Below are 27,234 nucleotides of genomic sequence, written 5' to 3'. Positions count from 1 at the left end.
GTTTTTATTTCAGTGGTTAAACATTTACAGTAGTGTTGAGATATCCAGTAAACATCCAGTGTATCACAGTATCTTTATTCACTGTGGTAGTAGAAATCACTCTGAATGCAAAGTTTATTACTATGGAATGCCATGATATCTTTTTATATATAAATTACTGTTAAAAAAAGTAAATGAACAATTTTCTACTATTTTTACATGTGGCCATCTACAGAAAAGTACATTTACATCAAGAATCTCCTTAGAGAACAACCAGCTAGAGGAGTATAAATACACAGGCAGCCATAGCAACCACTTAAATTACAACTAACAACTTAGAGAAAGAAAAAAAAAGTTGGGTTATAAACATTTAATGTGCCACTGGTAGAGTTTACATTTGAATGTTGATTATAGTGGTTCATTAACGACAGATTTAGCACAGTTACACTGCACTATTGATCACGTGGGGATTTTAACACTATTGATATAAAGGCTTTAATTCAACTCAGTGCTATTGTTTTGTATTGTATTAGTGTAATGCAATAACATCAAGCCTCACTGAACTGCTGCTAAATTGATCTGTACTTTTGAAGCTTAATTTGCACATTTTGAATTGGGTATTTTTTTTTACTACTTTAAATGAAAAGCTGATTCTATCCTGCCAGGGGCTCAATGCCTTTAAAAACAGACAGGTCATGAGCATATATCTAAAAAAATATTTCATAAATCACTAAAATAGCTGGGAACTTCAACCTGAGTAAACAGTGAATTTGGCAGGGACTATTTTCAGTAGCAGATTAATATATATATATATATATATATATTTAATACTCTAGTTGGTATTTACAACAGTAGGATGGTGTGAAGTCCCATTAGTAACTTTATGAAGCAGGAGAATAAGCTCTGATAGACAATACTTGTCAGTAAGATCAATGTATTGTTGTGCTTTGGTTCTGTCATGGAGTTTAAAAAATATTTACTTCAACATTCTATTGGAGCATTGAAAGTATTTGTGTAGTGCAGCCTTCTAAAGAGAGAGCCAGACATTACTGCTTAAGTAAAAAAAAACTAACCCTAACCCAATTGTGAGTGTTCATGCAGGCCGGATTACTTTTGCTACACACCATTTACAGTATATACTGGGATGGTGTTGTCATTTTTAATAAATATTAAGGCTTATTTTAACAATCCACGTCTTTAACACATGGAGGGAAACTAACTGGTGCGCTGTAGTGCTTCTGTTGTGTAGTGTAGTGTAATGAAAGCATCAGAACAAAGACCAAAGATAATAAGCCTGTGATGTGTGGGATGAAGCTCAGCAGCAGGATCTGCCTCAGATGACTTTCTACTGTGGTAATAACACATGAATAAAGTCCTGCACCTCACAGAGCTCAGTTTACTGCACAAGTCACAGACGCTAAATTAACCTCATGCTGCTGATAAGAGTTGATCTCGTCTGATATGAAAACATTTATCTTTAGATGTGTTTAGGATGCATTCTACTTAATGTGCATTCATGCACAGTATCCTCCACAATTATAATAGAGATACTAGATTTTTTTCTCTGATTTTAAATGGTATTAAAATGTCTTCACAGGCAGCATGCACAAAGCAAAAGCTCATAAAAGGTTTAGGAAATACAGAGTGGAAAACTGCTAAAATATCTTAATGTGAACTGTTGCCAGCAGACTTATGTTGTATGAATTTGTGTTATTGTAAAACTGTGGTGGAGAAGGAGAAGCTTTGTACTGTAATAGTTAGCATGGTAAAGGAAATTAGTAAGAGCAGTCAAAAGTGTTGCCTTTTGAAAGAACCTGCAAACTACATAAGGCTCCCACATCCATCTAGAATTAAAGGAATGATCCATAAGCCTTAAAATTAAACGGCTAAATTGCACCTCTGACACAGGACGAGCTGCTGTTAAGCTCGTCACTCATCTCCCTCCAGTTTCTGTGTGACACATTTGATGCGGATATTTTCCCGGAGGTTGCGGAGCCGCGCGCTGCGACTTGTGATTTCCTCCACGTAGGTTTTGGGGAACCAGCCCCGTTCCCCATCCGACAGTCGGATGCCTTCCACCCAGCCTGGGGAAATACAACATGCTTCAGACATCAAACAAGCCATTATGTATTTTTTATTTAAGTTCAGACAGTCAGTGAGAATCAAATACAACACAAACGTTATATGGACACAATAAAGATGGATTCAGGTGCAGGTTGAAGGTGGAATGCAGTTAATAGAGACTTAATCCAAATTCTTACCATCACTTGTAATGGTCTTTGCGTGAAGAATGTCGGCCTTTTCCAGTGTTAACTCATCGTGCTCCTGGGCCTGATAGCTTTTGATGCACTGGACCTGGGATATATCTGAGAGGAAAAGAAAGAAAAGATGAATGAAGGAACTTTGGAGGCTGGTTCATGAACGTGCAGCTCTCCACTGACCATCATTCTCATTGGCCTGCTCGATGTCTTCCAAAGGATTCGAGGGAAACATTGCTGTGATCCATCTGTGCTTCCCGCTCCTTGGAAGCCACAAAACCAACAAAGCCAGTTAAAGCACCATCTGCTAGCATCTTGTCTTCATATGAATTAAGTTACCATTGAAGGGATGAAGGGTTGTTACTCACTCAGTGTGGGATTTGAGCAGGATCTGGTGTTTGAGCTGCTGGCCTTCACACAGCTGCAGGTGGAAGATGAAGCCTGAGATGCCCTGCAGCTTCTGACTGAGATCCTTCACTTTCAGCTCACCTATCTTGGCATGTACGAACACCATGAACTTCCAGGTACTGCAAAAAGATTTCCATAGTTAGAATAGAGCCATAATGTGTTGATTTGAGCCCATTTAATGTCACTGTCTTTGCATCAGATCAATGGGCTCCGTACTTGACCGAAGTTGGAAATATTAAAACTCTTCTAGCCCCACAGTTAGCAATTACTTAGTTACAATCATGTTGAGTATGGTATCAGTCTTCTCATCTAACTGTCATCAAATACACAAATGTATGGCAAATAACTTTATTTCTATAACGTGATGCATTGTCATGTTAGTTACAGTTGATTAATGGTTCTTTGGGTATTGTATAGACTAGTTCTAGACTTTACACTTTGGACCAGAAAAAGGCTGACAAAATGAGAACTCTACAAACATTTAAAGAACCCTTTTGTTTACTTTCAAATCCATATTGACTGAGGGTTTAAACCTATTTAAACCAGTGTTCACAGCATAGACTGTAGGATGGTTGAGAGGGATTAGTTAGCTGCCAGTTTGAAGAGACCCAGTGACTTATTGAATATACATAAAGTATATAGCATGTGATCACTGCCTTAAATAGACCTGACAAAACCAAACCTATCCTATAACTTAGGGGGAGAATACTGTATATGAAGAGAGTCCCTGATATTAAGTTGAATGTCCTCAATCATCAGTTCAATATCTTCCATCGACTGAACATCACTTACTCCTTCCTCCTGGACAGCAGGAGACAGTCGTTGAACAGGTGCAGGTACACCGGCTTGGTGGGTAACTTCAGCTTGGATCCAGAAATACTCATTGTCTGCGTGTCCACTTCCAGGAGTTCACCATGTTTCACCAGCCAGCGAGACTGAGAGATCAGAGGAAAGATCTACAAAGAAAGGAAATTAGCTGTTTAACAATAACCACAGGGCAAGAAGATGGTATATGTGGCATATATGGGCCACTGTGGGTAAACATTTAGCCCCAAATCACATTATCATTAGCATCCAGACTTTGAATAGACACAATAAAATGTATTTGGAGGAGGAAGCAACTTTTGAGGTTTAGCAACAAGAGTCTGACCTACAGGTGAGGCAAGGGGAGGTTGGCTCCTCTTCATGACACAAGAAGGATATCTCCAAAATACCGACATTATTCATTCTTTGCCACAGGTTTATATTGTTTTGTATTCTTATAAAACACATTATTTAGAAAATGGGGCTAATATATGAACTATATCTTCTTTTTTAATGTAGTTTTAGCAGATCTCAAATCCGAGGTTTTTTCTCATCAAATTACGACAAATTTACAGATTCATACTTTTTCTCAGAGTGTTAACCTCCCCCCCATGGCTCCATAAGTTTTTTCAAACCTACAATGCCCCTGATAGGATACAGCTCTATGATGCTTTGATTCACAATTTTAAAGGAAGACAGAAAAAGTGAATTCTTCACCATCCGGACTTTAGATCAATGCACACATATTTCAGTCACCTTTCCCTCGAAATTAATTTTCTTATTGAGGTGAATCAGTTCCTCCATCCTCTTCATCGACTGTACACTGGAGTTACATTCTTTGATGATCTAAGAAGACACACACCAACACAGTCATTACTGTTGTGCCTCACCAGCCATAATACTGAAGCTTATCCAACTGACTATTAGGGATGATAATCACCACCTTTTTCAGCTCATTGAAAGCTTTCGTGGCAGTGTCCTCATCTCGGGAGCCCGGTGTTGTCCTCTTTAAGATATTCTGAAAAATAACAACGTTTTTGAAGATATGCCGAGGAATAAAAAGTGCTCTTCTCATGTTCTGTTATGGAAGGAAACCTGCTGGGGCAAATTACTTGGCCAGTCCCAATTTTAACCCATTTACAGTTTCACATAATTGGGTTTCAAGTGCCAACACGAATCCTGCAGTGAACATTTGATCATGTACCTCCACCAGCATTTTAAGCCGTGTGATCCTCTGAAATGGGAGGATTAGAAAAGAGGTCAGGGGAAGTCTTTGGCAGATGGGGTCCTCCTCCAGACGAGCCAGGATGCCGGGGAACCGAGGGTTGTCGTGCCTGAGATGACAGGACGAGCACATTTAGAGAAAACCTCTTAATGTTTTATGAGAAACTCTGAAGAAGATTCCAGTTCCTTGTTTGCCTTACAAAAAAATACTTAAGAATACATTTCAATGAATCATGTGCAAGTTAAGTCATGCAGGTGTAAAACAACACGCTCAGAGGAAATTCTGGACCCACTGCATGAAACAATTAGATTTTCTGCACTACAGCCATTTATGTCCACAGAGAGAGCCTGCATACATATACATAGAAGTTCAAGTTTGGTTTCCAAATCAGGCTATGTTTTCATTATGCTGTACATACAGTGGAGGCAGCTACTCACAGCAAACGCTGGTATGTCTGTTCTTGGTAGGCCTGGTTGGTTACATAAGGTAAATAAACCCTTCGCAGAGCCGGGCAGTGATCCAGGACAATGTCGCACACATCAAAACGCAGAATGTCGAGCTCCAGTCTGCGCTCCAGGTGCTGGAGGAACCTGCATACAATACATGAGCAGAAAATACAGTCAATGAAGGAAAGAACCTGGTCACTGAGATGTTAAAACAAAGACCTGAGCACAGCAGAAATATATTAAATATCAGTTGCAATTCGTTTCACCTCTCACTGACATCTTTGACCTCAGGCAGCTTGGAGAAGAGCCACTGCCGATCCTGAGCTCCAAGACACTCGGCGAGCTCCTGCGACAGCATGAAGTGGTCCACGGCGATGGTGAGGCTGCGGATGTACGATGCTTCAGACGTCACCAGCTCAAACTTTGCCTGAGTGGAGGACACAGGAAGTCAGCCTGCCATACAGTGCATGAACAGCTGTAGCAGTTCAATAGAAAAAACAAATGAAAACCCAAATGTAATCCATCATAAGATGTGAAATCTCTTAACTCACCTCTTGTAATTTCCTCTCCTCATTGCTGAAATTGTCGAGCTGACCACTGGTTCTTACATCGGGTATATCCTGCCACAGTGCGAAAGCAGAACCTCGTGAGGAGCGGAAGGAGCTGGATGGAGACAGGTTGGATGGAGACGGGCCCCCCCCGTCGGACCCCTCGTCCCTTAGCCCCTCGTCCTCGGTGCCCGGCTCCTTCCCCTGTTGCCTCTGAATCTCTCGGTTGATGGCGACGTCGCTGTATTCCTGGTACAGAATCGCTGCAGGAGGAAGCAGGAATCAAATAAATAAAAATACTGGCTGTGGAAAAGGCAGTTAGGGGAAAATATCTAGATAGACAATCTAAATAGATGCAATACAAAGACTTTGAGAAAAATCTTTCTTGAAGGCAAACTTACAACTCGGTAAAAACCTTGACAGCCGATTTGAATTACTAACAGTTGGAAGTGTGGCCGAGTCGTCTTCAATGGATTTCTTTCGCATTCTGTAATGAAAATGTGAAATGACATTAATCTTTGATTTTTGCACGTTTTTGTGTTGAAACAACGGAAGTCTGTATTTACCCGAGTTTTGTGCTCCATCTATGCAACGGCATCCCATTGTCACTGCTGGGCAGAGGAGGTGCAGGTCCTTCAGGACTGTGGGGGGCGCTGTTACTAGAACCTCCTGAGCTGTGGTGCCTGGAGCTGGACTTATCTAAAAAAGATAAGAAGCAGGACTTGAAGATGAGGTCAAGGGATGAAGCAAGACACCTCATGTAATAAAGGGTCAAGAGGCCCTGTACTGTAATAACCTGTCTGGATATGTTCAGACATATTTTTGTTGTTTCATGCTCACCCGCCTTCTTAAGCCATGTACCAAAAATATGAATGTCCAAGCTTTTAATAATAAAGTCGAGCTGCAGCTATATATTTATATATTCTTTTAGTTACAGGCATTTTTTGCTCTTTACAATCAAATGGCAACAACAGACTTGTTCCTACTGACTAATTATATATATTATATTTGATATTATGGTTGATGCAATTGCTCCCCTTTTTCATAACTGGCCATTAAATATCCCATTCTAATAATGTTCTGATGGAGGTGCTGGGAAAACAAAAGTGATTTATGTGTGTTTGAGTTTATCTGAAGTTAAATTGAGAATGTGGCCTGTTGGATATGTTGCAAAATGATATATATATATAAATATATCCTGTACATATATACATAACAAACATATATTCATTATATATATTTCCATTTAATGTTATATAGACTGTATGTAAAGATAAGTGGCATGACTGCTCCCCAAAATGAAGCCAAAGCATCTCAATCGCCTCCTGGTGGCTGGCTGTATTATAAAGTTAATCATAAATCCTACCTCCTCCATGTTAGTGGGTGGGACCCTATGATGAAAGGACATTAGATCTTTAGTCTACTCACAGTCGGGGTTGGGACAGAGGCTGTTGGAGCTCTGTCGGTCCCTGGAGGCGACCCGTGCTGACAGCGACTTCCCCAGCTTCAGGGTGAAGGAGTTCTTCCTCTGAGACAGCTGAAGTCTCGATATGAGTTCTGAGGCTGAGAAGCGTCGCCGCTCTTGGTCTCCATGACGACTGCGTGACAAAATGCTGCCCCCCGTGGCACTGGACATCTCTACACTCCCGCCATCTTCCCTCATCCCCAGTATTGAGTCCTGTATTATCTCCAGTGGTTCTGTGGGTAGATTAAAAATATCCTCATGACTGAGGCCTGGGAGATCTGTAGCACCGTCTGTGGATGAGGGACTTGACATCGCCTCCAGGGAGGATAATCCACTGAGGTCCTCCTCCAGAAAGGATGCAAAAGGTCCAGGGAAGATGTAGTCCAGGATCGGGCTGCTGAGAGACTCATCACTCGTGCTATCTGGAGAATAAACCTGCATCTTTCGCCCTGGAAACCAGAAAAAAACCTCATGAAGTGCATATAAAGCGTTTTTGTTACGTCAATCTTGTCAATAATGAAATGAGATGCACACTCACGGATAGACTTTTCTTTCACTGAGCCTTGTGATGTTCTCCTCTGCAGCTGGCCGGTGTTTGGGCTCAGACACCCTGGACCTTCAGGTGAGGATGGTGAACAAGGTACCTGAGATTCCCATGAGTCCGTGTTTGTGTACAGAGAGGACAGAGGGAACGACAGAGGGAGGCTAAGAGCTGTGTGGGGGGGACGACATACTGTTGTGACAGTTTGTGGCTTTTCAGTCCGCACAGGTTCACCATCGCCCACACTTGTATGAGAGTTTAAAAGTGTTTCATGTTCATTGTCTGTCCTGTGGCAGCCGTTCTTCATGTCATTCAGCTCATTTAGTGTGTGTCTGTAACCACTCAATGAAAGAGTGTGTGTTATGCATTGTGCATCTGGAATAACAGCCGGCCTTGGGGAGCTGAGCCCGTTTAGTTTCGGAGTCACTGGTGGTTGTAGCTCAATAAAAGCCAAAGTTTCCTCCTGGCACACTGCAACATGCTTGAGATGGCACGGGTGGAGGAGCGGCCTGTCCTCCTGGACCTCGCTCAGAGCCGGGGACTCTCCTGAGCCGGGGATCCACATGCTGGGGCTCTCTCCCCCGCAGCGGAAAGCATGAAGGTGAGGGTGGAAATCAGGAAAAAGTGAGAATCCATACCCAGGGAGCATGGCTGAACGAAAACATGGGAGCTGCAGAGGGAGAGTGGGGAGAAAAAAAGGTATATTTACTGTGCGGTTTATACACCAAGATCCAATCATCACTTCTGAAGAGTGAACCCAAACCTGAGAGGACGATGATTAAAAAGCAAAAGTGGATTTATATAGACAAAATGAATTTGAGTTTGGTCACTTCAGCAAACAAGAAACTTGGATTATTAATGAAGACATATTATGCTCATATTTTTACATGGGTTATTACTTGAATAGGTTGACACACCCTTATGTTCAGATTACACGTGACTGTGCTCGTGCTGTCCAGTATTGCGGCCCCTCTTTTCAGCCTCTGTCAGAAACACTTGGTTTTAGCTCCAGTCACTTCATCACTTTTGGTTTTTGTTTGTTGCTCTTTCTACTACGCTATGTGGATGTCGAAAAAATGGACACATGATTATAAACTGGAATGTTTCCACAAGAAACAAATCGGTGCCTTCGTGTAAACCAGTACAGCAGCAAACCACTTATCCTGCAATCAGGTATGGTTGACTGGACACATTTCACTGTTAGCTACTTAGCTGAGACTCGCCGGAGATTCCTCAGACCCAACTGAGTGTTACACAATATATACGGTTATAATGAACAGTAATCTGACTTGTGTAAGTTTAATAAACTAGACAGTCTGTGGATGTTCAGTCGACGGTGGTCGTATAGGATTAACTTTCTAAAAGGGCTTCTGCACATTTTTTGGATTCATATATCAAGATACACACACACTGAGCAGACACCCTCAAACTATTGACACTTGCAGGATGTTTCTGACCCGGTCCTCACACACACACACACACACACACACACACACACACACACACACACACACACACACACACACACACACACACACACACACACACACACACACACACACACACACACACACACACACACAATCTCACACACTTAAGTCTAGAGTAGAGTGTCTACTGAGCTGTGTCTTCCTGCTATAATTAAAGACCTCTTTACACACAGCATCCAACCCCTGTATTTAACATCTTTCTGTCACACACACACACACACACACACACAAACCAGCTCCAGACAGAATACCACAACAGATGCACAGACGAGAGGAAGAGAGCACATCCTCAGCACTCTCACCTTGCACCTGAGATCTATACTCACCTGTCACTCTGGTTGTTGATCTACCTTCCCCCCCGCCCACAATAGTGAGCAGGCACCATTCCTGATTGAATATTTACAGGGAGCGTGTGTTAGAACCCAGCAGTGGGTCATAAAGTTGGCTCTCCTGACAGGCTGTTTAAACACACAACAGAGGAGCTCAGAGTCTTCTTCCTGAGCAGGTAATCCTTAACTTCTGCCAGGTAAACACCAGGTAAAATGAGTAGTACAGACACACACACACACACACACACACATGAGTGCATACACACACACAGGAGTACAGAGCTTGCTTCAATTGTTTTGAAATAAGTTTAGATAGCAGCACCTATTGACAAAAATAATTTACTATGAACCATTCTTCTTTTTTAGAAATAAAAATGGGTACATTGATATTTCAGGTCCAGCAGCAGAGACTTTTAGTATTTGTCATGGGGATTAAGAAAAGTATTTTTGAGAAGCACTAAGCTAAGTAGCAAAAAAAACACTTTCAGAGCTGATTTCCTGTGTGAATATCACAAGTCATGGTGTATTTATGTGTTCTATCGGTTAAGAGGGTGTGAAAAACCAACATGATAACCATCCACATAGAATAACAGATACCTTCGCACATACATTTTAAAATATCAGCTTCCTCACATTGAACCACTCACTCCACAACTTCAAGTCTGTTTGAATATTTTGTGAGATGTTGACAAGCCTGCTGCACTTCTTTACCTCTTTTTTTCCCTTTCTCTTTACAGCTCTCCTGGAACCATGTGTGGGGCTTTGTGAGATAAAACTTCTGCTCAACTCTACACTTGAACCTTGTGCTTTTAGTCAGTTATTCCATTGCAAACCGCTACATTCTCTCAAAACACAAAATTACTACACTAAATTGATGCATTCGAAATTGTAATTTATACTTTATTTATAATATTAACAGTGTTTTTTTATGAGACAGTAATATTTGACATTATAGTTATTTTAGTAGTATCACATTTCATTGTATTAAGCTGTGCACCTGTAAAGTATCAGGGTGTTCCTTGAGGGGATACACGCATAAATGAATATATTTCCTCGAAGTATAACTTTGTTTGTTTACTGCAGGGTTTATCTTCCTTTGTTTGTGCTGTATGTGACTATGAGGTTACTGAACAGCCACACCTGTTCTTGTGGAAACTGTAGGCTGAGTCCAACCGCTCTGGTTCTCTGTGAAAAACACACAAATGTTTGCATGTATGGTGTATACACACACACACACACACACACACACACACACACACACACACACACACACACACACACACACACACACACACACACACACACACACACGGAAGTGCAGGCACAAATGGTTACCTGTTCCCGACTGCAGACAAAGGCTGCCTTTATGTGGGAGCCTGGGCCCGGCTGCCCTGAGCACAGACACCTGAGAGGGAACTGCTTCTACTGATCCACCCATACAGTGCAGCCACTGAACCATATAAACACATCCAGACCACAGCTGCATAATGACTCAAGCTTTTTGGTGTCTGAATCTGGTTACAGTATAGGCCTGCTGGAGATGTGCACCATTGTATGAACTTTACTTTGTTCCCTCCCCAGTCAGCCATATAAGATCAAATATGAATTACTTCCGTGTTTACAGAGTATTTGCTGACAAAGTATTGTGTCTCATCTTTCAATACTGTCATAACAAATGAATGTTGGCGTAATCCTCCACAAATCGCCAAATCGTCATCATTCAACCTTATCTTTGTAGAAAATTTGTTGTACTGTATGTTCAAGATCCCAGAAAGTGACGATAAGCCTGACCGTCATATTTATCACAACATGAAAGCATCTGATCACACGTACTACACATTCATCACACCGACAGCATTATATCACATTATTAAAGTTTCAATTCCAAAGCTAGTAATTTCCCTTGTCATAGCAGGCTGTTATTTATGACTGTTATGGACTTTGCTGCCAGCGTTTCCCCTGTAATTTCACAAGGCTGCTCTAAGACGACATGTCTGCGTACAGCAGTTAATGAATGGCACTCTGGCATGACATTATTGCCAGCAGCCATATGAGAAGCATTTCTTTTAATTGTGAGATTCTTCATTTCAAAGGTCTCAGAATAAACCTTTAATGGAGCGTATCACATGAATATGAGCATAAAATCTTCTGCTGATTCAACTTCACTACAGAGTTAATGTTGTGTAATCGGTTGCTTGAAGTTTGTCGGGGGGAGCTGTGTTAGAGCTGGTTGAGCTTTTTCTAATGTTAGGGAGTGTGATTGTTACACTGCTTTTATAAAGAGGCAGTATGGAGGATTGTTCTTTCACAGAGAACAATTCATGTTAATTATTTTAAACTTGTGTGTGTTGTATCTGCAACTGATATAAATTAACTTTCTACACAAACAATCTACAACAGCAAATATGTGTATGAAATGTATTTTCCGCTGAAATATCCAGTCTTGCTTTACATGTGTATATTGACTGCAGCATTATAAAAAATGTTACAGTTATTTTTACTCACTAACATGATGAATTTCACTCAGTAGACTTCATACAACAAGGCCCTACAGCCCCCTTATAAAAACACATTTTAATTCACTAGAATGAAACTTAAACTTTAATTAACTTACACACACTCATAAATTCCAGATTCCAAATCAAGATCTATAAATTATTTCTTGAGAAGTCGAGGAAAATGTGGAAAAAACTAGAAAAATCCTGGATCTGTCCAGTAGTGTTTGTGTAATCCTGCTATCGAATGAGCGAACCAACAAACAAACAAATACACGCAGCAAAAGCATAACTTCCTTGGTGGAGGTAAAGATCTGGTTTCATTCAGAAAACGTTCACAGTGACTTTGGCCACTATCTGTTTATTTACATAAAAAATAAACGTTTGCCAAAATGTCCTTGTTGACTAACTAAACCACAGGTGGGAGTGTGGCACCAACCGTCACCTCTGGTGTGACAGTTTCACTTGATGTTCACCCACACCCACCTCAACCATCTCCTCACAACTCCACTACTTATAAAGGTGTGCTTCATTATTCAAAACAAATATTTTCCTAATAGGTTGGAAACAGCAATCTGCTTTGTTCAAAGTGGCCGACTGTCAGACAACTATTCCAACATCAACATCAAACATCCTGGACTAGTCTGCCTCTGATACTCTAATGGAAAAACACAAGAAATCTATCAATTCCACCTAAACTACAAAATAATCTTTTAAATTCTTCTGGAAATTAATAAAACCCTCAAGAACAAAACCAACAATGACTTGAAGTAACTATTATTATATAAATATGGACGCTGTACTTTGCATTAGTTTATGCCCTTATATAGAGTCCCACTGCTGCTCCCCCGATGAAAGTACAAACAAACTCACTTCTGATTTAGCTGAAATCTACAGTTTCATGCTGGTCCAATAAATAGTTTAGTCTCAACTGAGCTTAGCCTCCTATGACCCAGTGTTCAGTTTGTGGATCAGCGCCACCTCCAGAGTAGAGACGTCAGACAGAATTGAGAGTTGGAGAATCACATAACAGAAATACAGCATATAAGGAGCCTCATCATGTAATCGTGCTGAGCCATGGCCGACTCACAGAAGGAATAACAGTGTTGAGTCGTGCTGTTGCCTGGAAGCTGAGTCCGAACCGTAGGACGTCACAGGCTGCAACTCACCGGACTGATATTCACATCCCGTGCAGAAGCCGTTTGAGACGTTGCTCCAGTTTTATGGAACAAACTGTATCAGTCATGTGTCGCTGTCCATGTTCAAAGGCGAACTGATAACATTTCTATCTTCTCAGTTTTATGATTATTTACCAAGTCTGTGTTTAGTTTCTCTTTGTAGTGGGTGCAGGGTTTATTAATGCTGGATGGTTATTTTTCGTGCAATGGTTTTTGTATTTAAATATTCTTACTTCTTTCGTTGCTGTTGCACCAGTACCCCACAGTTTGCTGCTTTTATTCTTGAGGGATGTTTTCCAGGCTCAAACTGAGCTTGTGAGATTAAAACTGCAGGCTTTGGCAGGACAGAGATTTCACACCATCCTTTTGTGCGATATAAAATAAAATTCCTAAACTTTTTGAGTTCCTAGACGTTTCCAGTCTTCCTATTTACTTTTCAGCTGCACAATCATGAATGTTGTAACAACAATGATGCAAAACATGTCAGCTTTAAAGTCTGAAAAGCCTGAAACAAGGCTCATTTTTTCAAGTACCACAAGAGGATGTACAGGATAATTAACCTGGTTACAGATATCTAGATACTTGTGTATTCACTATGAAAATAGAGTTGTTGGACCAACCTAAAAAAATACTTTGGCTGATAAAACACATATTAATCTAATTTGTTCAACTTGCACTTCACAATGTATACTTAGAAGTTGCTTGCAGGTGTTTTACTAATTTAGATGTTTATTCTACGTATTTATTTCAAGTTGGTAATTATTTTTTATTTTTTCAGTGCTGCTTCCCTGGTTGAAAAAAAATGAACTCATCCTAGCTTTGTAGGCAGGATGAGGAAGTGTTGGAAATTATCTTCCTATGCCAGAGGTCAAATAAAGACAACATGTTTTTCTGGTCATCCTGATGCTCTCTAGTGGTTAAGATGAATATCATAAAGATGAATAACATAGTCTACATAAACTATAGCTCACTCCAAAAGGCAGCAACCTTAATTCTCACTAAATGACTTAAAAAGAGCATTTTACTCTGATTTTAACTTCCCTTCATTGGCTTCCAGTACATTTTAGAATTGATATTAAGATTGTATTGCTGACTTGTAAGGACATTTCTGGACTTTCATCTAAGTACATTTCAGATCTTTGGACACCATATGTGACCCTGCTTACCATTTCACAGTCCCGGCTGAGGACCAGAGGTGACCAGGTCTCTTTTGCAGAGCTCCCACTCTGTGGAACAATGTCCCTGACGAGATCCGTCTGGCAAACTCCTTATCCTCTTTTAAATCTTTCTTAAAGACACATATTATAGGTGTTTTTCCATGTAGTTTGTACCATAACACCTATTTTAATCTTTAATAATGTTTTATCTTATCTTGTTTTTACTGTTTTCTCATCTATAAAATGTTATATTTCTGTATCTGTATATTAACTTAGCACCTTGTAATTGTGTTTTCGAAGAGGCTTAATAAATAAATTTTACTCTGTATTTTCATTTTATCATGATTGATTTTGGCTGCAGACCTCTGTTGCATGTCATTCCTCACTTCCTGCTTAATAAATCAAGACAAAAAGTAGCACCAAATCAAAACTATGTAGCTTATAGCAATCAGTGTGTCAATGACATCAGAATTTAGTTAGACCATGAAACTGCAGCTTAAGCTCTTAATGGGTCATTCTGAGTAATATGCACTGCTGAGGTGTTGGGGATTCAAATCTGGATATATATGGATATTCAATAATTTCCCAAATTGGGATCAATAAAGTTCACCTATCACCTAACTTATACTCACATCCCAGTGCTCAGTGTAAAACTAACAATATGTCAAACCTTCCTTTAGAAAGTGAGAGTGTCTGCTCTTTCCCCCGCACGCTTCCTGTCTGTGAGCATGAGTCCGGTGTGTTTGCTCAGACAGACCTGGGTATCCTGACAGTGTGGTGCGACCAGCTCATGTGTGTGTGCCAGATCGCAGTTTAACTCAGTCACATCGGACCACTAATTGCCAAGCAGCAGACTCAAGTGCCGGCATTGTCTGCCGAGACAAGACGTGACATCATTCAGCATCACTCCTGCTCCATGTGCTCTGTGCTGCCAAACCAGCTTTAGTTGTTTTTGCAGTCAATCAAAGTTCAATCAAAGTCTGTTTTTAATTTATTTGTGTTAGAGAATACTTTAAATCTATGGTGATTACTGAGTGATGGAGCAGTGTATACACTTACAGTTCCTACTGCCGTCAAGCTCAAACGGCTTTAAATGGTTATCCATGGAATTATTGGGATGTCAAATATCGTGTTGTCATAAAAAGTGCAACTGGGTACTTGATGTTTAAATTCAGACATCGTGCAATAAGTTCCTGTGCTTGTGTAAGGCTGGCAGGTTTTTATTGTTGATAAATTATGTGGGTTTGAATATTATGAAACAGTCAAACTTCTATTCCACGTGTCCTCCCTTCTGTCTGTTGAGCTGTATGACGATAATGTCCTGTCCATTATTGAAAAGTTTCAGAATTCTTCCTGTAGATGCTGTTGATGACGCACATGACTTGAATTTGATCCTGCAAAAACATCTTAAATGATTACCTTGTTTCACCTTGTTTCACCTTGTTTCACCTTATTTCACCTTAAATACCTGGAATGAAATCCAGCAGATATATCATCTTGGTATTTTAATGGGCTTCATCTAAGTCTCTCAATCAAAACAAACTCCTCAGCGAGACTCGAATTCCAATCAGTGAGAGACAACAGATGTCAAGGGGACGATGTCTGCGCGGTGTGAGAATAGTCGAGTAAATTCAGGTCAGGGAGTTTCTTGGCATTCGTTCCTCTTCCAGCCTCATCCCAGCGAGACAGGTGAGCACCCCAGAGGCTATTTGGGGGGGAGGGGTTACACAAATGTTTACACATGGTGTGGGACCTCCTAATCTTCTCCTGTAGCCTCAGGCGACTTACCCACGACCTTCTAAGACACCATGAAGATGCATACTGACAACCTGACTTACGATCATACAAAGCTAAGACACACACACACAAACACAAGGCACACCTGATGTGAGTCTGTGTGTTTGAGACGCTATGAGCCCTTCACTGAAAGTGACAGGACATAGAGAGGCTTCGTCTCACTCAGGGATATTTCCTGAAAAAGGACAAACAGCAATCTCTTATTTAAAAGTCTGAAAAAATGGTGAACATCTCACATGTAAACGCCAAGACTTTTTGACCTTTAACCTCCCCTCCCCCTGCTTTTAGTGCCCCACCATAACAACTGCAGGAGGAGAAGCTGACATGGGAGAGAGACAAACAGCCGGGGTAGTGCGGACACAAAGGGGCTATTGACAAATTTATGGAAAGAACCTGATCTAATTATGGTGCTTTATGATAAATCACAAAAGCTACCAAGTAGATTGAAGGGCAAGGATCCAACACAGAATAAATCCAGAAAATCCCATAATCAGCAGCTTCTGACAGACGACGGTTGTTCGTATGAAGCGAGTTTCGAAACAAAAGAAGCTCTGATTTAGGATTTTTTTCTGCGGGTTCCACGAACATATGAAAAGTTAAAACCAAAACCTTATTTACATATCTAAACCCTGAAGATTTAAAGTGTGCTTCTCAAACAGCATGTTCAAAAAAAACTCACACAGGCCATTTGAACTAACAACATGAGACCACTTTATGTTTCAAATACAGCTAAACAACCATGTCTCCAATAATACATATCTAAAATGCAATAAAAATTATGAGCCAGTGTTTAGCTTGTCAAATTGCCTCATTTAACACGGATATTCTCTCAAATATATTAAACCTTCGACATTGAACTTCTAATTTTCGTTGATTTTAGCACAAAGCGGTGTTTCCACTGTCACTTGTCGTAATAACCTCGGTCCAGACAGAGGGGGAAAAAGACACATGTAGCAAGTTCAGGGCACAAACTAAGAAAACACTGCGACACCACAGCCATTGAGTATTAAATACATTTATACAGGTACGAGAAATCCATACTTCCCCCTTTTATTGTGGGCAAATGGAACAATCCAACCTGAGACTATACCAAGTCACTCAATGTATAGGGGCTTAAAGTTGGCTGGAATATCAAACCACACCGTAACACACAGCTGTTTGCAGGATGCATAGCAAAGAGGTAATGTATTGTAATTCTCATTCCGATCTCATCCATCTTGGTTGTAAGAGACGTGGAGTTGACGAGGGAGAGACGGGTTAGCCTTTACCTTAGCGAGTAGCCCGGCTAGCTACCCCCACTTCTGGTTCCTCTCTCTCCACCTAAACAAAGGCTTTTCCCGCCTGACCATCATAAATCGTTGCTCTGACCTTGCAGGTAAACTGTTCCGACAACAGTCATTGAGAATAGTTGGAAAAGCCCATTTTCTCCCTGATTGTCTCATTTTGCTGTTGTAGGTCATAAAGTAAAATAGGACTGTTTCATAACCATTTAAAAACTCCTTGTAGGGGCTTGCAACACTCATAAATGATGCACTGAGTGATTTCTAAGTCATTACCATGAGGCTAGGCACTGTTGTTCATTCCAGTATATCAAACACACACAAATATTTATCACTCCGCGGCTGAATATAGTCCCCTACAAATAGACTATTTAATCATTTCTACTAAAAACTACAGCACCCATTTATTAGGAGATTGCTCAGCCTTTATTGAAACACAAAACTGAATATTTGTGACCTATTATAAAAGAATCACATATTCAGTGGAAAACATTCAGGCTGGAAAGAGACGGAATAAAAGCATATTTGGCTCTGTTCTTTTTATGGGATTTGCTGACGGTATGACAATGTTAAATATAACCAACCTTATCTATTAAATGTTAAAGTAACAAATCAGAAATGCCAAACTATATTCTTTGATACCTTTCTCAAAGTCATACATTTTCTGTTGATCCATCATCATATCAGAACCAGGGTTTTTTTAGTAACTGGGTATGACATTAAAAGTGGCATTCATTGCTCTGCAGTAATTAAGTTTCATAATTTTTTTCTTCAGCTATAAAATAATTAAAAAAATTAAGTGGCTTTCTTTGCTGTACTCTTATAGTCAATCAGAGCACTTTCATTCCATTCTGATCCTTTGCCATCGAGCTGACTCGCTTTCATCTGCCCTTGTGTTCACTCGCCTGCTCTTCCATGCTGTTATTGAGCTCTCTGCTCCACTTGTTCCCAGCAGAGCACCAGCAGTTTCTCCTCAAACCCCCTCCTCCACCTCCTCCTCCTCCTCCGCTTCTTGCTTTCATTATCTGGACAGGTATGCACAAGAAATCTGCCGGCCTGCATGTTGTTTTGAAAATGCGATGGGGGAAAAAGTGGAATTCGCCAATCGAGCTGACAATCCTGAAACAATTCTACCTTAGCCCACAGCTAAAGCTATAAACTATTGAGACCCTAAAACCAGCAGTGCCAACAGCAGTAGAGCAATGGATTAAGAGAGAATGTGAAATGGCCTAAAAAGGAAGGGGTAACACCTGGTTTGTCTTTTTGTTTTGAGGAGCAAAGAGGCACAAAAATGCATTTCAGTGAAGAGGCAATGTCTCCTAAGCCAGAAACTGATTATCTTGCATGAGTGCAAATGTGAAACACAGACCAGGCTATATTGGATAAGTCACCAAGTAAAAGGACCGGAGGGCTGCAGTGCTAGACAGGTGTGCAACGATCTGCACACAGCAGCTCCAGGCTCCACTTTTAACCCTTTGTCTGTTTTCACCTTCACATCTGGGCTGAATATTCCCAGAAACACAGATTTATATCAAATAATGAAGCCTGTGCACTCCTGCCTTTCAAAGACTTTTCCATCTAAGAGTCAAAGCATAACAAAACATCATATTTTTATTAACTGAATGCAATAATATCACCTTAGTGGGTGGTCTGTTCTGCAGTCCAGTTTTGAAGACAAGTTCATGTCCTACTTTAGAAGTGCCCAACCCCAAGATGAAACCCCCTGAGACACTTTTCCACATTCCCTGCATGACTCTGCAAACTCATTCCTCTGAAATTGACTACTAAGCCGGCCAGGAGACAAACAAAGCAACTCGAGGATACACGTGCAGGAGCGAGGGCTGTTATTACGGGCCATTAGTGCCACAGTTATTTAGGCCACAAGTCAAAAAGCTAGGAAAGTGACTGTGTCTCCAGAAGATATCAGTGTCATTGATGTTTACAGGGCAGGTTCGCTTTCAGTCGATGATGCCTGTAATGATTTTAGCCTGGTTTCGACCAAAACAGGTAAGTGCAAAACACAGAGTACAGACAGCAAGTCACGTTCAAATTGGCAGCTGAGCTTGTGTGTGTGTGTGTGTGTGTGTGTGTGTGTGTGTGTGTGTGGTAAGGGGTAGGATGAGGGCAAGGTGTGGCCTCTTGGATCGCTTTCCTGCAACACACTGCATGCACGCACGCATCTGCTACAGATACACCTGGCGTCCACAATAATCTGGAGTTTTAGAGTCAATAAAATTGGAGAAGTTTAGAAATGCTGCTGGCCCTTAGTTTTAAAACTCCATGGCTGTGTTATGGTATAGATGGGTAGAAACTGAGATGTTTGGAAACGATGAAGTAGACAATCATAACCGTTGTCTTTTCTGTCATGAAAGAAGAAAGCAACCAGCATTAGCCTAAGCTACCAGTGTGGATCACAAAATGAAAAGTGTTGCTGACCCCTCTTTGCTAAGGGCTGTAACCTTAAATTCTGTATTTTACAATTATACAGATGCTTACATGTAGGAGACGAGTAATTATTCAAGCAATCTGTGACAATTCAGGAGCACACATGTCCAGAGATTGTTTTAGTTTGAACCCGCCATATTCACAAGAAAATGCACTAGTGTGAATGTAGCCTACAGAAGTAACAAAAACAAGGACGCTCACACGCTCAGAGAGACAGACAGACAGACAGACAGACAGACAGACAGACAGACAGACAGACAGACAGACAGACAGACAGACAGACAGACAGACAGACAGACAGACAGACAGACAGACAGACAGACAGACAGACAGACAGACAGACAGACAGACAGACAGACAGACAGACAGACAGACAGACAGACAGACAGACAGACAGACAGACAGACAGACAGACAGACAGACAGACAGACAGACAGAGAGACAGACAGACATGTCTGAATGGCAGGTGATGGGGCAGGTGCTCTCCAGACGTAGAGTCGTGGGGGGAGGGAGGAAGTGGGAGGAAGAGAGGGCCCTGCGGTGAGCTATAAATCTCTGAGTGATAAGAGGAGGCCTAAAGAGTTACATCGAATCTACAGCACAGTGCTGACAGAATGGAAAATAAATGCACAGCTAAAAGAAATCAAACAACCTTGATTTTTTAAAAATGTTTTTTTATGAAGATTTGTACTGTGGATCTCCAGTCTGTATTAAAGTCCTGACTCAATGCTGATACACATCTAGCAGAACATCCAGGTGGTGCATGCGAGTCAGACATGCCGTAGTAAATCAGATAATCCAGAAAACACCCATTGCTGTCTAATTGTGCTCCAGCCAAAATATGCACCTTTCAGACAATCCATTCCCACTACACACATGACAGTTCCCTTACTCATCAGGACACCAGACGTCCCCTCAGCTCACCCTCATGCTGATGTTGAGCAAATGTCTGGACAGCCGTATAGTGTCTCACAATCTCCACATGAAAAGGTGTTGAGGGGAGCAGTTTTAGGTGGCGTATTAAAAATGAAACCCTGGCTGCTGAATGTCATCGCTGTGTTAATGTTTATCTCTCATGAAGCCGTGTCAACAAATTGATCCGCTGGAGGCTTCAGATGAGTGAACAAACAAACGGAGGGAGACAGAGGAAAAGAAAACACACTCATACAAACCGAACCATGTGCAGGCCTCAGTTAACTACCACAAACTCTTGCTTCATCTCTTAATACAGGCAGAGAAGGTGTTTGAGTCTTATGCTTAAATGTCCCAGAGTGTGTGCTTGTGTGTGTGTGTGTGTGTGTGTGTGTGTGTGTGTGTGTGTGTGTGTGTGTGTGTGTGTGTGTGTGTGTGTGTTTGTGTGTGTGTGTGTGTGTGTGTGTGTTTGTGTGTGTGTGTGTGTGTGTGTGTGTGTGTGTGTGTGTGGCGCCAAGTTTCAGCCATATACAGATTTTAACAACCCCTCATCCAACATACTCCAGACAAGCACTTACCTGCCCTGCTCTGCAACAACTCATTGCTGCACTGTAAGCATCACAAGAGGCTCAGCTGTAGTGAATCTACAGGAAGCTTCCTGCTGGAAACACCAGCGATGCAAGCTGCAACTTCTTCCAGGAGAATAAATGAATAGAGCAAACCCTCACACTGGCAGGATTCATGCATACACTTGAGCTGGATATTTGCAACATTTTGTGGTGCAGAAAAAGTGGGAACGGTGTCAGGCTTGTGCTGAAGGACTTTGTTTAAATCGCTGGTTTGTTTGGTAGAGAAGAAACTGAAATCCAGACAAACAAGAGTGCAGATAACCCCTCTCATGGTGGTATTGTTTACGGAATCCCGTTCACAGACAGAGTCTCCCTTTGTTTTCGGAGCATGTCGGTTGTCACATGTATGCAATGCACCTGGCAGGCTGCACAACACTACTTTCTGCAAGTTGCACCAAACAAAGAAGAGTTTGCACTCAGGCCAATAACGAGACTCAACTTTCCCTTCCAGCAGCAGAATCCTGCAACACTGAGCATAGCGTTATAAGAAGTAAAGTGAAATGTGTGTATAGATTTCCGGCTTTTTATTTTTCATTTCCGTGTGTAGAAAGGTCTGTTTCTGTTTCTCAGTACTGTACCTCGTTGGCGTTAGCAGTGCGTGTGCTGGCTGGTGGCCAGCAGCAGTGTGAGAATCCAGGCCATCCCAGGGTCAGACTGAACCACTCTTCTATCCATTGCTGCCTTGTGTTCCTCCTGGCTTCTTTCCCACTCCTCCTCCTACAGCTTCTTCTTTCTATCTTTTAGAAAAAACCCAGCTGAGACTTTTTCAACTCTGTGTTCTTCCTCCTGACACTTCTCCTTCTCGTTCTCCTGCTCCTCGAGAAAACAAAAACAGGTTGAAAAACGGCCGCCACTACTTGCTGCTCTCAGAGCTACTTACAATGCAGATCCCCTCTCTAAGCTCCTCTGCTCTCCCTTCCCTCTCGTTCCCTCTTCCTCCCTCCCTCCCTCCTTCTCTCTCTCTCCCTCTCTCTCTCTCTGCTACTGTTGGGGAGGTGCTCTCCCATTTTCTCTTTCTCCTCCCCCTCTCGTCCATCCTCTAACTCTAATAGTTATTTAGTGTCTCATTTCAGCACCTGCTCTGAGACAGAGAGACAGTGAGATAGCAGAGATTGTGTTCCTCATCTGAATAAAACATTGCATGATGCTAGTTGGGTCTAATTTATCAGACAAAATGTGTTGTATCGTATGTTTGTGTTATTGGAATGTGTGAGAGGGGAAGTCACCCAAAACAAATTCAAGGCACCAATCCTTGCAATCCTAGTGCAAGTGCACATTTGCATGTTCGTCTTTGTGCATATATGCATTTGCATCACTGTGGGAGCAGATCTATTATCGCCTGTGGCTGTTGTAGCTGCATCATCGGTGTAAGTGACCTCATGGATCACATTAAAAACCTTATACCAGAGTATAAAATCTTGACATATCTGCATAAAGGTGGATGCTAATTATGTATCATTGATAAATGATCAATACAGGATTTCTACGATTTTATACATGAAAATGTAATGTGTTTACGAATAAATCTCTCTCATGGGCAATGTTGCATTGATTTGTTCACTGCAGTTAACATGTGGTTGAATCAGACGTCTGCTTTGCATCTCTCTCCATATTCCACCAGAAGGTGAGAGAGGCAGCCGGTGTCCATGGTGCATACCTGTGCACCCTGACAAGTACCAACTCACTCCTCCTGCAGGCCATGGCAGAGGAACGCACAGCAATCATAACAACCAGCAGACCAAAGTGGCAACGAGAGAGAAAGAGAGGGAAAAAGAGCATAAATTAAAAAAATTAAGCAAGACAAGGATAAAATGAGAGACACAGAGGAAAGAGAGATAGAAAAAGGTAACAAGGAAGAGATTACATAAAAGTCTGGAGTTGCCCAAGGCCATTTGGGTGGGTGTGAAGGGAGGAGGGAGAGAAAGAGAGAAATCATTAACCAACACCTGTCTGTATCTGACTCCTAATAAATCAGTTTCCTGCAGGGAAGGAGGCTGCTGAACATCCTGAGGTGAGATGAACAGAAGAAGGTGGAGAAGGTCGATGGAGAAGAACGATAACTTTTCAAGTCCATCCCTACAGCAGAGCGAGCAGAGTAACTACCAGCATTTCAGAAGCCCACGCTGAGGAGACATTCTTCAAACTAGATTTATTTTAATGCAAAACAGCTCACACACAAAATATGTCCTATACCGAGGTACTGTTTCACTCCTGTTTGTACAGGTACATACCTTAGCAACTCTCTGAAATGCTCCATATGAGGACTGTGCAGATTCAAGTAAAAAGACAGGCATGCTCAACATTCATGGACAGTTAACAGTATGTGCATTGCATGAACATAGTGCATACATTGCAACTGTAGGTGTAGATAATTGCATATTTTTTACCCCATAGTCACAACAACAGATCATCAAACATGATGATGGTAACATAGTCTAATCGAGCTGCTTTTTAAAATGAAATCCTAAATGTTCTTCAACACAGACACACAGAATGCTCCTGGATAGTGCAAGCATAATATGTTGATGTTATGGGCGACAGTTAATTGTATAATTTAATTAGTTAATTCAATATGTACCAAGAAACTGTTTCTAAGAAATCCTTTGTATCTGGGTTGACATGGCAAAAAATGTAAATACGATAGCCATGCGCTTCGACTTTTATTGCTATGGACAAGAACTTGGTCAAAAAATGTACTGGTAATGAATTCAAAACGATTTAATACATTCATCCAAATTTGTAATTTACTATTTTTATAAATGCACCTTTAGAGCCTTTGTAATCATTTGTATTTAAAGGTCCACTGTGTTAGATTCAGGTGAAAGGTATCTATTGGCGGAAATTGAATATTAAATAATACTAATGATGTTTTCACTAGAGTTTAATCATCTAAATTTTATGAATTGTTGTTTTCTTTACCCTTGAATGGGACCTTTATATTTAAATACTTTATATTGACATCGGTAGCATACGGCGGCCACTATGTTTTTCACAGTAGCGAGAAGTGGACAAACTAAACACCTTTTTCCTTTCCTGTTTGGAAGAGGGGGGTTAGATGAGGGGTATTCAGCTGCAACTTGCAACTTCACCACCAGATGTCACTAAATTCTACACACTGAACCTTTAAACAGGCTTGTACCCTTGTATCTTTTGAAGGAAAGAACCAACTATTTCCAAATGCATTTGCTCATCTTTGTATTGATTAATATACCAGGGGAATCCTCATGCAAAATTATTTGCCACCACACTATGCCAGATTTACCAAATAACTCCTCCTGCCATATAAAATTGCCATGAAACTGCATTATGGTAAAGGTGAGTGGAGTCTGACCCACACTACTGGTCAGCCTCTGCTGTATTGCCCCGTCAGTGCATAGTGTCCCTTTAACATTATGGTCTTCACTGGTCAACCTCAGTCTGAGTCTGACTCACACTGCTGCAGGTAAAACTATGTCATGTTAAAATCTGTCTCCACCCGATGAACCCTGATGACAGTGTGAGAGAGCTTTAATTATGCTGCAACTTTAATTATCCAGTAGAAACACAGTACAAATGTTGACATGGATGTGGCGTCATTGTGGTAGATATTGTGCCTGTTACTTTGAGAATGTTGCATTTTGATAACGTTTTACCTCGTAAATTTAAATTATATTTGTGTTGTATTTGTGCATTTTTGTCGAGACAAAAGAATAAATAAATGCCCTTGTTCCAACATCTTACTCTAGTAATGCTGAAGATGCCAGGTAATTATCAAACCATTTAAAATGTATTTTATGCGATTTTGCCCCTTCAGGCTGAGGCCCAGTTGCTGTAGTCTTTACCCAGTGTGGATAAATGGTTCTTTTTAGATCAGGGACAGATTGTGCAGATATTACCTTCGATGTGAGGCTGAAAATGGGTAAACTGACCCGGCCTCTATTACATAGCTGTTGATCATAATGTCTGTGCAGCAGTATACATTTGTGACAAAGAATCCCAGTGCATAGACAGTATTTCACTCCGGAAAAAGTTGACTTCCAGATGCAGAGGTGTGTCTCTTAATCCTCTGATATTCTCTCCCACCACTGCTTTTCCATGGTAGACTCCTAACTCATGTTTCCAAGGGACGTGTGGCTTGCTTCAGGGGAGGCAGTGCAGTTGGGTTTGGACAAGGCAGGAATGGGGGAGGAGAAGAGAGACAGGAGAGAGAATCAGTTCTGACAGACTAACCACTGTAAGAGGTAAAAAAAACTGCTGACACATACAATCTTTGCTGCAACATGCTACTGAATTACCGCCTGCAACCAGGATCCTACACCCTGGTGACACATACTGGTCATAAAAGTGACACAGGCAATAAAACATTGCTTTAGTTACTGTGAGTGTGAAGGCATAATTGGAATTTCTACTTATGTATGTTCTTTTCAAGGGTGAGAAATATAATCGATGCCAATCTCATCTCTGATAAAGCTAGAGTCACAGTGTGTTCTGCCTGGCTAGCTTAGCTTATTATATAAATTGGAAAAGGGGGGGGGGGGGCACTAGCTTGGCTCTGTGCAGAAAGAACCAAATCGCAGAACATATAATGATCATTATTCAACATGTTTTTTTTAACTTAATCTGATCAAAAAGACACTATTTTAAAAGGGATTGTGTTGCTTGCAATTTCTTTCCGGGCAAAGAGCAGACTCCAGGATATAACTGGTCCCTGTTTCCAGTCTTTTTGTTTCGCTGCGGCTAAACAAAGCAAAGCTCAGCTAAGCTAAGCTAAGCTAAGCTAAGCTAAGCTAAGCTAGCTGGTACAGACAGTCATAAGAGTAGCATCAGCCTTCTCATCTCACTCTTCACCGGCAAGCAAATTATTAAATTATAAAGGTGGACGAGAAGACACTTCCGTTAAAGTGAATAGCAACATATTTGTTGCTAACTGGTGGCAGGCTGCAGTATAGGGCATACATCCCACCTCCTCCATGTTAGTGGATGGGTCATGGATCAGACTAATTGAAAGTGAATATCAAATAAATTTTTCTCAAAGATGATTTCTAAATAACACTGATGTATGTTAAGGAGCCCATCATTCTGGTGAGCTTTTTTGATGCTATAAAAACCGGGTGAAATATCACGACTGACTCGTGATTGGTCGAGGGGTTATTCCAGCAAGACCTTACCACCATGGCTCCAATCCCCAATCACTAGAGTTGATTTAATCTGATACAATAATGAGGTCCACCTAGAGAATCCCATTTACTTACTTGAGATGTACTCACCTGCTATCATCTGGCATAATTCACTACATGAGACACATGACAACAGCATGGGTCAGAGCACAGGGACACACACACACACACACACACGGACAAAGATCAGTCTACACTTTATGGGACTCTCTTCTCTTTTTGAATGCAATGATTTTTCTTTTTTTCAGGTAAATCATTTGAGTCCTATTCTTCAGTTATACACTGACATTAAAAACAAGCCAGCCGACTCCAGCCATCGGTCTGTGGAGACGATCGAATGCATCTGACATCGATATATTTGGCTCCGATCCCACACAAATTACCTTTAATGATCATGTTGCGTGCGGCTCAGCAGGTTTATAGCAGCTAGTGGAGCTGCAGGTGCCAAACAAACACTCTGTGGAGGTGAGCTGGTGGGCGGGTGAGCTTTTAAAAGTCTTTAAATTGTGGAATGTGTTTATGGGAATCAACAGCATTAGTGACAGGTTTAACACTGTGTGTGACCTGTGAACTCTGCTGGTGTTGTTGATCACCTGTGTGGATCCATAGAGACCACATAGATACTGTCTGTAAAACATGTATGTGACTCTGATATCTGGGTCAGATCTCACAGAACTGAATAGAGGGAAATA

At 41.2% G+C, this 27,234-nt stretch overlaps 1 protein-coding gene across 1 annotated transcript; it reads right to left on the bottom strand.

The window, feature by feature from the left end:
• Nucleotides 1–6: 6 nt before the first annotated feature.
• Nucleotides 7–22,274, bottom strand: arhgef19 (Rho guanine nucleotide exchange factor (GEF) 19). The gene is made up of 16 exons (XM_061074805.1): nt 21,965–22,274; nt 7,672–8,344; nt 7,097–7,582; nt 6,235–6,367; nt 6,070–6,155; nt 5,672–5,931; nt 5,387–5,547; nt 5,112–5,264; nt 4,654–4,783; nt 4,393–4,467; nt 4,206–4,295; nt 3,438–3,601; nt 2,606–2,764; nt 2,421–2,500; nt 2,241–2,345; nt 7–2,063 (listed from the first exon to the last, which is right to left on the bottom strand). Exons 2-16 carry the CDS (start codon nt 8,321–8,323, stop codon nt 1,909–1,911), a joined length of 2,889 nt encoding a protein of 962 aa, XP_060930788.1. The 5' UTR covers nt 8,324–8,344; nt 21,965–22,274; the 3' UTR covers nt 7–1,908.
• Between the last annotated feature and the right edge of the window lie 4,960 nt (nt 22,275–27,234).

Source organism: Limanda limanda, chromosome 7, assembly GCF_963576545.1.
Source record: "Limanda limanda chromosome 7, fLimLim1.1, whole genome shotgun sequence".
NCBI classification, from domain to species: domain Eukaryota; kingdom Metazoa; phylum Chordata; class Actinopteri; order Pleuronectiformes; family Pleuronectidae; genus Limanda; species Limanda limanda.
The sequence above is the reverse complement of the archived record's forward strand: the minus strand, read 5'-3'. Positions and strand labels throughout refer to the sequence as shown.